The sequence below is a fragment of the Enhydra lutris genome, unplaced genomic scaffold (assembly GCF_002288905.1).
Source record: "Enhydra lutris kenyoni isolate GAN:26980312 unplaced genomic scaffold, ASM228890v2 scaffoldscaffold21, whole genome shotgun sequence".
NCBI classification, from domain to species: Eukaryota; Metazoa; Chordata; class Mammalia; order Carnivora; family Mustelidae; genus Enhydra; species Enhydra lutris.
In genome coordinates this window covers 39,006,554-39,019,119 of record NW_019154105.1, presented here as the reverse complement: position 1 = coordinate 39,019,119, position 12,566 = coordinate 39,006,554, and the positions used below count along the sequence as shown (strand labels likewise).

The following is a 12,566-nucleotide window of genomic DNA, read 5'->3' as shown; positions in this document are numbered from 1 at the left end:
TTTTGTGGAATAACACAAACACAAATGTTTAAATATAGCTTACCTAAAACTCCTATAGGGAGTGATTATTTCAAAAGACTGTTTTACAGTTCGGTCCACTTGTTTTACATTTGCTACGTTCATAGGGATTATGGTAATACCAAGTCCACTTTTAAAATCCTAGTTGGGAGAAAAAAAAAATAACATTATAAAGAAACAAAAATATGGATTTTAAAGGTACACATTATATACTCTAAAATCCAAAGTACCATTATATCCTACTAAATTTTTCTACACATATACATGTAGAACTGAATAAGTCATTAAAAATGGATTGATAGTGTTGTTTTCTTATTTTAGGAGGCACTCTCAATTCATGTTAGCATTCCAAGCTGGACAAGCTGGCTACTGATGAAGTACGGACTTCTGTCACATGAAAAGTCAAGTTGACTGGGACACAAATTGTGAAGTGTACATGCTTAACTTTTCAAAGTTAGGGACTTTTTCATCTTTATCTCTTCAGTAAAGGAAGTCCCAAAGAGAGGAAAGTCACATGGTAAGCGCAGTGAGTTGTATGTGACACAAAGTGACCAAAACTCATGCTGATTGTTCTTTGTTTTACTCTGTGATGTTGCCTCTGCTGTGTCATATTATTTTTCTCATTTACTCTCTAACAAAAGCATTACTTATTTTATGGTTTTATCTCATTCCCAAAATTTTATTACTTTCCTCTTCCTTCAATTAAATTCTTAAACTGCTTTAAATGCTATCTTGGGGGACATCTGGGTGGCTCAGTTGGTTAAGCTGCTGCCTTTGGCTCAGGTCATGATCCCAGCGTCTCGGGATCGAGTCCCACATCGGGCTCCTTGCTCATCAGGGAGCCTGCTTCTCCCTCTGCCTCTGCCTGCCATTCTGTCTGCCTGTGCTCGCTCTCTCTCCCTCTCTCTCTCTGACAAATAAATAAATAAAATCTTTAAAAAAAAAATAAAAATAAAAATAAATAAATGCTATCTTGGTTTGAAAACTGTCATTTGTTCACTACCTATAGCTCCTCTGTTCAGTCTGCCCCACCAAAACTAGAAACTGTTCAAAAGTCTATAAGATCTACCTTTTAAAAATGCTGACATTTGAAGTATTATTATCTAATCATAATAGTTTGGGAATTTGATTTATCAAATAATCTCAACACTTTAAAAATTTAAAAATTATTCCCTACTTCAAAAGATTTATCCATGTAAACTAAATGTGCTTTGAATTCCTAAATTCAATTTGACTGGAAAAAGTAGCCATACTAAAGAAAAACTACAAAAAACACTGGTCCATTTTTTAATAAGAATACTTCTGGCAGAGACCATGAAAGTTCACCAGCTTTCTCTCTACAGGCTAAAAGTAAAAGTACTATATTTCCCTCTCCCTTGCATGCTAGGAGGGATCATATGTCTTAGTTTTGGTCAATAAAATATAAAAAAAATTCCTGGGGCAGTGTGGGGGGCAAATCTTAGAAGAAGAAAGACTTTTACCCCTCGCCATTCCATCTTCTTAGGAAATAACATCTAGACGCACAGAAGATGTTAGAATCCTCAAGATGAAAAGCCTGAGGACAAATTATTGTACCTGAGGATGCCAGAGTGAGGAAAAAGATAGGAAGACCCTTGTTCCCTGGTGGCATCAGTTCTCTGCTGCCTACACCAAGAGATTTGCTAAAACAAAGAAATGTCTATCTATTTAAGTGATCCTTTGAGTTTTGTCATTTCAGACTAAAGGATTCCTAATAAAATGAGAAATAAAATAACATAATAACAAATTTCCCCCACTTATAAAAGTATCCAGAGTTTTCTTTCATAAATTGCAGAAATGCCTCTCTTTATTTTTTTAACGTATGACGTTAAGTTAGAATATGTGACGCATTTATAAAACATATCAATTTGATTTTTTTTTTCTGATGAAAGTACAAATAGCTTGCTCTGTTAGGAAAAACAAGCCAGAAACTGAGGTTCAATAATATAAAAGAGAAGATGCACAGAGATGCTAAGTGTTGCAAAATAATTGAAAAACATCATATATTTCCACTTTGTATGGCAAACTCATCTAAAAATCAGTACTTAACGTGATCTATATGGACAAGGAGAATCAAATAGGTTCCAGTGTTATATTTACTGCAGTTAAAAAAAAAATTCTGAATTGTTAATACCAGTGTTCTTGCCAGATAATAATTGTTGGAGAAACTTCCAACCTAAGTGACTGGAAACTCAAACTCTCTTTTAATGAAGAAATAAAGTAGGGGTAGCAAGGTAAGTTTTTTTGTGTGTTTTTCGTTTGTTTTTAGTTGAAGTACATCCACAACGTTACATTAGTTTCGAGTATGCAAACATCGTGATTCCACAATTCTATAAATTGTACTGTGCTCGCCACAAGTGTAGCTACCTTATATCAGGCAAGGTAGGATATTTTAAAAACAGCTTCTACCTTATATCAGGCAAGGTAGGATATTTTAAAAACAGCTTTCTGATGGCCCAACTTGAAACAGAAGTAACTCTGGGATAGACTGAATGTCCTTCCAACAGTTTCCCATAATGAAGACCTGACAAGAGCTGGATATGAATGGTTACATTCTATGCCAAGTTATATTCTCTGATGAGCACCTGGCTTGCCGATACTGTGTGTTAGGAAGGGCAGAGATACATACTTAAACCATCAGACCAGCAGATGGCAGGAGGGACAATGTTTTATGGAAACTAATGAGCCTCATTCAGGCTCCAACCTGAATTGGTGGCCCCTCTCTTCTACAAGCAAATCGTGAAATGTCTACATATAAACCTGCAAATTCTGTTAAAAATAAAATAAGTGAGGGTGGGCTCTAGACCCCAAATTTCTTCCAAGCAAGGCAAAGATGGTTTTTTTCGCCTGAAAGAAAATTGTAACCATTTATCAGCTGCTGGCCATGGCCATATGGTTTTGAGTAATTAGAGTATCCACTGAATTCACCGACACAAATGGACTGTAAAATGTACAGCAGAGTAACAAAATAAATGTCAGTGCTCTTGAGAGCTATTAAATATGAAACAACTGTGTTTCCTATTAAAAATATTTGTGGTGACATTAAACCACTTTTTCAGACTGTATTTAGACTACGTTAAGAATATATCTAATTCCTCAATGCTCCCTCCAACCCTGAGATTCTTATCCCCTGAATTGGAAAGCAAAGCTTAAGCATTTCCAGTTAAAAAGCAAAACTACAATCCTGTGATTCTCCTATGCAGCCAATGTTGAGAAAAACTGAATTAGACCGCAGAACCAGCTGTAGAATCTAGACAGGATGAATCTGCAATATTTAAATATCAGGATTCAACATTCCCCCCTGCCTTCTGTAGAGCGAAAGAAAAAGAAAAGGCATGTAATGATTATACAAAAATCCTTTGAAATCATTAAGACTACTGGTTAAAAATACTCTGGCCAGAACACAGTGACATGTTGGATTTTCAAGATCCTACTTGTCCTGGATACCCACCCCTGTGTTAACATCTAGAGACTTTAAAAACATCAGTCTTCCTTAACCCTATACGGTACGCTCCATAATTAGTTTAATATCTATTTGTGTCATGCTCTGAAGCTTACAGAAAGCTATGAACTCTCATTTGATCTTGTAAATTATTCTCTGAACAAGGCAGAACAGATAAAGCTATTTTTAAGAGGAAAATTCATACTGGCAAAACAGTGTTTATGAAGTACTCTGTGTGGGTCAGGAGTCATGCTAAATCCTAGGCCCGCACCAGAGCATAAGATAGGGTCCCCACCTTTGGAAAGCTTATAGACGAAGGGGAAATGTAATAAGTACATAGCTGTAAACACTGAAAACAGCCAATCCCTGTGAGAGAGAGTTGTGTTCTTATGAGAACATCCGAAGGAAGTGACACTTGACCAGATCATTGACAAAACCCATACCAGCTTGATCAGGTATACCTCTCTGGTTTCAGTTCTCTCATTTGCACAATGGAGAGAATAGTAGTACCTACACTTCTTCAGTGTGGGGAGGATTAAATCAACACATTAAATATGCTTAGAAGAACACCAGGCATGCGGTAAGTGCTACGCAGATCTAGTTAGTTACTGTTACCGTTCTTGTTAGCTTCTACCTCTTGAATTTGAAACCAAGGGAACATATTAACTGTGAAAAAGTTAATTACAAGAAAACACATATTTAAGATAACTAGCAAGTATATATAGATTTTTTTAAATGGGGTGGAAGGCAAATGTTAAAAAAATAAATTGCTCTTTAACTATAATCTGATTGTCAGCAATAGTCTCATTTTGAAAAATAGGCACAAGTCAGACCAGGCTACACTTTCAACACTTAAAATGCTATAAGCTGGACAGAAAACAAACAAACAAACAAACAAACAAAAAAAAACAAAAAAAATAAGAGCATAAAAACTCAGTGACTGGAATATTACTATAGAAAGCAAAAAGCTAAAAGCAGATTCTAGACTAAACAACACCTTACATTTAATTTGCTGTCACAGAATGTGGGATCTCAGAAAGCATGAATCCCACCACCAGTACCACTATAACAACGGTGTTGCTTGGCGAACAGATCTGGACCACCTGCAAAGGCAGTCATGACCATGTCAGCACTGGGAGTCAGACCCGGGGGAGAATCCTGGCTAAGCCATTTACTGGCTGTATGACTACTACCAAGTTATATACTTTATCTAGACTTCAACTTCCTCATTTATAAAAAAACACAGTCATATCTACCTTACACAGCACTGTTATAAAAATGGAGTGTCACATAAATTAAGGGTCTAATACAAACAGACAATTCTTTTATTTGTGAGTTCTAAGCCCAGAATTTGTCTTCAATAAAAGTATCTCCATTTTATTTGTAAGGAATGAAAGTATTTGCACCAATGAATCTACAATATATACTTGGTTTAGAATGAATGTAAATATTTACCAAGATGCTGAAATGGGTTATTTATAGCAACAGAACCTGGTTGAAACTATATTTTGAAACTACACAGTAAAAGAGCAAAACAAAAGTTTGATTCCTAACTGGAAAAATTAAAGAAGGGTTTGTTAACCCCGAATTTGCTGAAACTCAAACCTATTTTTGGAAATACTGGATGCCAGGTTTCCATGCCAGAAATTTAAGAACTTGGTGCTTACACATTTGTTGAAAACAGATGTGGCATTGTATGACACTGGCACCACATTTCCGGGGAAACACCAGATGCAGAGTTTGGCCAGATAAAGAACCCAGAGAATCTGAGGCCACCATCTACATCCTGCTGCTTCTTTCTGTGCTACTCAACCCACAGCCCTATGAGGTCTATTTAAATTCTATTAGAGTTTCATCCCCGTGCCAGACACCGGGAACATTATGTAGGGGGAACGAGGGGGAATGAGTCTCTTGTTATACCCTGATTTGAAAATGTTTAATCAAGTGAATTTATATATTTAAATCCTCAGTGCCACAATTATCATTAAATGGATGCACAGACCCACCAAGCAAGACATCTGGTTGTAATGAATTCACTAATACTAACATGATCCTGAAAAAAACTCATCACAAAAAAAAAAAAAAGAGGGAGACTGGCTGTCGGAACAACCTAACAAATGGAAACCAAAGCCAATTATCTTAAATGTGCTTCACATCCATTTGCAGAAATTTCATTCAAATAGCAAAACCACATGTGTAACACTTCACATACTTCAGTGTATATTCAGATTTTATCTCATTTAAAATTTTAAATACTGGCATATATACTACCTCCATATCATGTCAAGACAAATAAATTCATAAAATAATTATTTGCCAGAATATCAAAAATCTATAAGCTTTGAAACAAAAAGCAGTTTAATTATAATAAAATTTCCACACAGTAAAAATTAACTGAAGAATGAAAAAGTAAACGATAGCTCAGAAAAGCAGTTATAGAAAATGACCTGATGATTAATTATCTTTATTACATGAAGAGCTTAAGAAATTGTCAGAAAAGACAGAAAAAACATCCCAATCAATAAATGGAAAAAGAAAAAAATCAAGGGACAATTCACGGAAAAGAGAATAACTTAAAAAACAAACTTTAAAAAAATGGTGAGCTCTATAGACAAAACAACAGCTGTAAATGACCGCTCCTTCAACAAGCTCTTTCTGCAAAATGTTTACTGAGTGTCAGCTAGGGGCTTGAAACTCCTGAACACCTGACAGTGAATAAACCATCACACCATTAATTTGAGAATATAAAAATTCTAACACGTTTAAGGTTAAAATCAGGCTGGTACCTAGTTCACATAGCTAACAGCATTTGAAATGTAAACAATTCTTTACGAAAAGGTCATGAAAGTCCATGCCAAAAAAAAAAAAAAAAAGAAAAAGAAAATCAAAAAGGAAGAAAAGGCTACGTACAGAAAGCTACCAGAAGTCTCATTTATCACGAAGTGTGCTACCCACAGTGGAGGCTGAGACAACAGGCATCTTTTGGTCACTGCTATACCCCTAGAGCCTAGAGCCATGCCCAGAAATGAGAAGGTGTCCAGTAAAAATCCATTTTGTAAAATGGATGAATACAGAAACACAGGAAATTGTATAGTATAAGCCACACAAAGTGAAACACAACTCATTTTGTACAAAGTTGAAATAACACTGGAGAAAAACTATCATAATTATAATACCCACAGGCATGTAAAATGTAAGAGAACAATATTTATAAAAATTAAACACTGTGTGAGATGGTGTTAAATAAAGAGATGACACGTAATTTATGTGGTAACAGCGCCACAGTGTTTCGCAAATGAGTAATTAGGTAGAGAATTTGTGTCTGTTTCTACTTTGCCAAACTCCTTTTTTTACATATCCCTTCATTGTTCTTTTCAATTTTTTATAACCTACTGGGCAAGGATACCGGGGGAGGGAACATGACATCCCCTAAGGCATTTCTCCTACTCAGTGGAGAGCTACTGCAAATTTCAGTTCCTACAATGTACTAATGAATGAAAGGGAAAGACAGAGATGAAAGAAAAAAATGAATCTTTAAACCAAGTAATTGGGAAAATGAAAAGTCCATGTTAATTCCATAGAGTTTAGACCTGTCCGTGAAGTGTCCAAGAGGAGAGGCAGATTGCCATCCTCCTTGCTAGCATCATACCATAATATCATAAAAATTGAGATCTTAGCAAAAAAAAAAAAAAAAAAAAAAGTAGCTATAGTTCAAAACTATGCACCATTAGTAATAGTTCTTCAAAATCTCAAAATGTATTATCACTAATCATAATTATCTTAACTTTCTATTTAAATGTTGGCACATTTCAAAATGTTCAGTGAGGAAAAAGATCACTTCCAAATGAAAGTTAATCACAAAAAGACATATAATAGACCCAAGTTGTGGGATGATGAAACATTCAACGTTGCTGAAGGCTATTTTTACACATTATCCAACCCCAAAAATACCTTGCTCTCTTTACCTAGATACTTATCATTTTTTTTAAAGGAAAAAAAAAAAAACCTGAGAGCAGAGTTTGACTGTATGTAGTTTTTGATACATGTGAATGGCTTATATAAATGTGGATTCCAACATTCTATCTCCAGAAATTCTAAATCCACAGTCTGGAATGAGCCCAGATATATATGGAATTTTCACATGCAACTTACATAATGGCCTTGGGAATAGTAAGCTATCTCTCTTCTTTACACCACGTCATTTAAACCTAAAGACATTAACTTAATTACCTGAGCCAATTAGTAGCAGAGAAAGAATGAAGACCCAGAACTGTTACCTCTGTCCAATCGTCTCTGCTCTAAAGGAACACTGCAGCTTCCTTTTAAATAACTCTTCAATATATGCTACCTTTCCACCTCTATCCATCATCTGTTTACTCTCTCTGGAGGGATCTCTAAAGTAAATTTGTAAAACTATTTATCAAAAGAGGCTAGAAAAATGAAAATAATTCACGTTAGGGTAGTGTGGGTTGATTTTCCTTATTTTTATTCTATTTATACTAAAAATTATGTGGGCAATGAATTCATTATTTAAAAATTTTTTAAACTGAAAACAATTTAGTTTTGATGCATGAAACTCAATTAGCTCCAATGCAAATTTAGATATGGAAGTTCAAAGCTAACACTTCTTTTAATTTTTTTTTTATTTTTGATATATCTGTATAATTGATATGTTACATTAACTTCAGGTGTAACACAACTTACATTTTTATGATAAGCAGATTTTTCCATATTTAAAAAAACATGATTACTTAATGTACTGTATATACAAAACTTTCAGAAGTTGCATTGAATGTATATCTTTTAGTGTTTTTCCTAAATGTAACCTTAAAGCCCTTTGCATTCAGGAGAAAGACTCCCCATTTAGCACGTCACCCAAGTTCTTCACACAATCTGCTCAACCATGTGAAAAACCAATGGGCAACCTTCCTCTGGAGAAAAAGGCATACATAGGATGTAAGCACAGATAAAACTGGAATGGTAAATTAGGCCCTAACCATAAAAGGCCTTCCTTAATTTATCCATCCAGTCTTAGGCCAACTAGTTCTTTAAGACTTGACTCAAGATCATGTCCCTTAAGACCCAGCTCCATATAAAATAATGCAAATTTTTAAAAATAACACATACACAAGCAATGGTATGTACGTTTTAAGGGTTGATATAAAGGCATGTTAACGCATAGAAAAGGACCAGAAATATACATGCACTGAAAACAGATTTATGTCTCAAAAGATGAGGAGGGGTCCAGCATTAATGTTTTCATTTTTCATTTTCATTACTCGTGTATGTGGAAGTGTTTCTAATCTCCAGACTTCATTAATTGCCCTAACTTCTCTACAACCCCTGCACAAGCCAAATAAAGTACTAGGCTCACCACCCGTCATAAACAAAGGTCTTGTCAGACTGTTCCTCCTGGAAGATAGGACTTAAGTCCTCAACAAGCACACCCCTTGCAGAATGCCTCACCTGGTAGAAAGTGTATTACTCAAACACACTTACACTCCGAACCTCCTAAGCAACTCAGTTATTCAAGAAAAGAAGCTTAGACTATTTCTAAAAGGTCACAGGCCAGAAATTTGCAACATACCCTTTAAAGACACTTGGGTATAGTTGCTAAGATGCTGCCACTTAGAGTCATAAAGTTCTGGTTTTGTTATGCATTACAATCTACAATCCTTACACAACCTTCATTTTCCTCATCTATGAAACATGGAGGAGAACATCTTCCTCCCACATTTGTGGGCAAGATTAAAAGGAAATGTTTATAAATTAATTAGCACAATACCCGGTACTCACCAGCTGCTAGTCGTTCTTACACTTTTTATGTTCAATTGCTAATATTAAAGCAATAATTTCACACAATTTCTTTCTAATCAGAGAACATTAATAAAACTTTAAAAAACATCTACTTTGGGAGAATAACATAAACTCAGACAATCCAGCTAATGGAAATGATGAAACTAATAATTTGAAGTCCATCAAATCTGTGCAAGTAAAAAATGAATACCTCAATTAATCTGGCAGAACAACTTCCATACCGACAAATGCAAATTATGCATTTTTAAACTCCATTCCAATGAGAAAAGTTTTAATCATCTCACTTCACAGACTGAAAATGTTCACATTCAGTTCATACACATTATAAGCTGTACATCACTCTTCTTGAGGAATATGCTAACTATCCATGTTATTAATGTGCCAACAGTGCTCAATGACGCCTTCCACAGTTAATTGGCTAAGAAATCTTATCCAGAAAACATAATGAAAAAGATCACACTCAAGTTCAGAAGATGTCTTAGATAAAGATCTCTAGTTAATATTTTTGAAACTAATGTTTGAGTTGACATCTGTATTTTTTGTTATGAAAACAGTAGGCATTATTATCCCAGCCTATCATCACTCATTATGATATGTCACCAATGAGTTCATCTTAGATCAGCTATTCAAAGCACACTGTGCAATTCCACAAATTACTAAAAATCTAATGTATTCTAGGCTAAAAGATTAAGAACTCCTTCCCCAAATGGGGTATTTTCTTATATATATTAAAAACCAGGCATGTTAGGGTCACCTGGGTGACTCAGTCAGCTTAGGTCATGATCTCAGTGTCTTGGGATCAAGCCCCACAGCCAGCTCCCTGCTCAGTGGGGAGTCTGTTTCTCTCTCTCTCTCTGTCCCTCCCCCTGCTTGTGTGAGTGCACACATGTGGGCTCTCTCTCTCTCAAATAAACAGAATCCTTAAAAAAATAAAATAATAAGATAAAAATAAGAATCAGATATGTTAGAGAAAGGAAGTCTACTGAATCAAATAAAGTTAATAGAATTCATTAGAACTTTAATATTAGTCTCCTCAAAACACTGAACTTCTCTATTAAGTCTTTCTATATTAACCAAATTCAATGTCAACAATTCAAGTCTACTTCATTTATTTGTGGTGTGTTATGTATGTGCATATATGAACCACCTACCTATAGTAAATTATTTCCTCTGTAACCAACATATCTACTTTTAAAAAAATGCTAGAAACTCACAAAAACATGTTACCTGTGCCTGCTCTTAAAATTTTTTATTATAAAAGAAACACAACAGGTGAACTGGGCCATTTCATCAAGAGCTGTAATGTTTAATTGGTTTCTGATTGTTATCTCATATAATTACAATATTACAATATTACTTCGGCTAAGGAATACCCTTCAAAAATTATTTTCAAGATTTTATTTTCTCAGTCCCTTAAAAAGGCGATGTCTAGCCTCAAATTTGATGTAGATTACTTTCCTGTCACAGGAGGAACTGAGAAAATTCAACAAAACAACTCTTCCTTTGTTATATTTAGTGCAGTACTCAAGGCAAAAGCAAGAGGCTATAAGTAAAAACACTAATAAGTCTAAAAAGCACAGTTGTGAATGTAATCAAGGCACCGCAATTTGCAATTACTGTAACACAGCTCACCTGTTCATTTTTGCAAAGCCACACGCTGCTTCCACTTAAGACAGTAAAAATTTTGGCTTTATACCCTCTCAGTTCAAGATAGCCACATTTTTCAGGTGCAGAAGCTGCTTGAGACTGCAAGGCAGGAGATTGTGATTTCAGTGCATTTAATAGGATGCTGATCCAGTCATTTCTCTCCTCTGAAAATGAAGACAGGAGAAAGTACATACATCCATACTCATATAAATTATACAGACACAGAAACATGGGCAAAGGATCTATTCTCCCTGTAACACATGATTTACAGATTCTTTCCCACAACCACAATCTAAATGCTACTGCAGTCAGAGCCGATGGCCCAATTCTGTAAGAGAAAAGAAATAACACCACCCAGGTGTTCTGTAACCATACTGGCCTCACCTGGGAGCTTATTAGAATGCAAAATCTCAGGCCCCACTCCAGACCTGATGAATCAGAATCTTCAGTTTAAAAAGATCCCAGGTGATCTGAATCCATGTTAATATTTAAAAAGCACTTTCATAGATTATTCATGAGATTGGATTTTCTCTTTTAATAGAAGTAATACTGAGACCAGTTAACAGATTTCACCTAGTAATTAAGTTGTTCAAATGCCCAGAAAATCTCACTCTTATTTCTGTTACTTAGAGCCTACTCTACTTCAGAGTACATGCTGACTGCTATTCAACCATCCATTCCACTCTCACCACAGAAACAAAAGGATCTCAATTTGGTAAATTAGAATTTGGTTTTCTCCCTCCACAAAAGCTAAGTGACCTTCAATGCTGCATTATCACACACTGCATTACAGACACAGAAATCTGATCTAGTCCCCAAGGAGCAATCAAAGTTGTAAGTCAAGTTAGATATGAACATATAACAGAACACAGAGTACTATAAATGTCATACAAATGATATCAAATAAAATATGAGTCAATTCAATGGAGGTAAGTCATTTGCTGAAGGTCATACAGCAAGTTAGCATTAAAATTAGGAGAATCAAATATTTTAACTCAAACAACTGTTCTCAGTACTATTAAAAAAAAAGTATTTGTGCTAGGTCTTGAAACAAGGAGCGTAACTGGAGTTTGGTGAGGGAAGAGCAGAACTTTATGACTCTAAGCGGAGAAGAACACAAGAACAGAGGCAGAAAGAACCAACATCTGCTCAGAGACTTATAGACAAGCATATTGATAATTTTGAACTCAAGAGGAAACAGGAAATATGGATAGAGCTTCTGCAGTACCTGTAATGAATTTTGCCTCCAAACTTTATTACAGAGGGGAAACAAACATCAAACAAACAAAATCAAGACAAGATTCTTAGCAAGGAAATAACATGATTAGTAGGATAATATGTAGACCAAACTGGAAGCTTGGAAATCAGGAATAGGGCAAGAGAGGCCTGAAGCACAATGAAAATGTAAACAAAAGAACATCTGGGGACGCCTGGGTGGCTCAGTGGGTTAAGCTGCTGCCTTCGGCTCAGGTCATGATCCTAGGGTCCTGGGATCGAGTCCCATATCGGGCTCCTTGCTCAGCGGGGAGCCTGCCTCTCTCTCCGCCTCTGCCTGCCTCTCTGCCTGCTTGTGTGCTTTCTCTCTCTCTCTTTCTGACAAATAAATAAATAAAATCTTAAAAAA

General features: G+C 35.5%; 1 protein-coding gene across 2 annotated transcripts in view; it reads right to left on the bottom strand.

The window, feature by feature from the left end:
- The window catches only part of LOC111149134 (ArfGAP with RhoGAP domain, ankyrin repeat and PH domain 2), a 185,229-nt gene that overhangs the window by 116,045 nt on the left and 56,618 nt on the right, over nt 1-12,566 (bottom strand). For both annotated transcript variants that reach the window (XM_022506074.1, XM_022506073.1), the window contains 2 exons: nt 10,928-11,106; nt 44-159 (listed from right to left, as the gene is read on the bottom strand). In XM_022506074.1, coding sequence (XP_022361782.1) covers nt 44-159; nt 10,928-11,106 — 295 coding nt within the window. The remainder of the gene's footprint in view (nt 1-43; nt 160-10,927; nt 11,107-12,566) is intronic.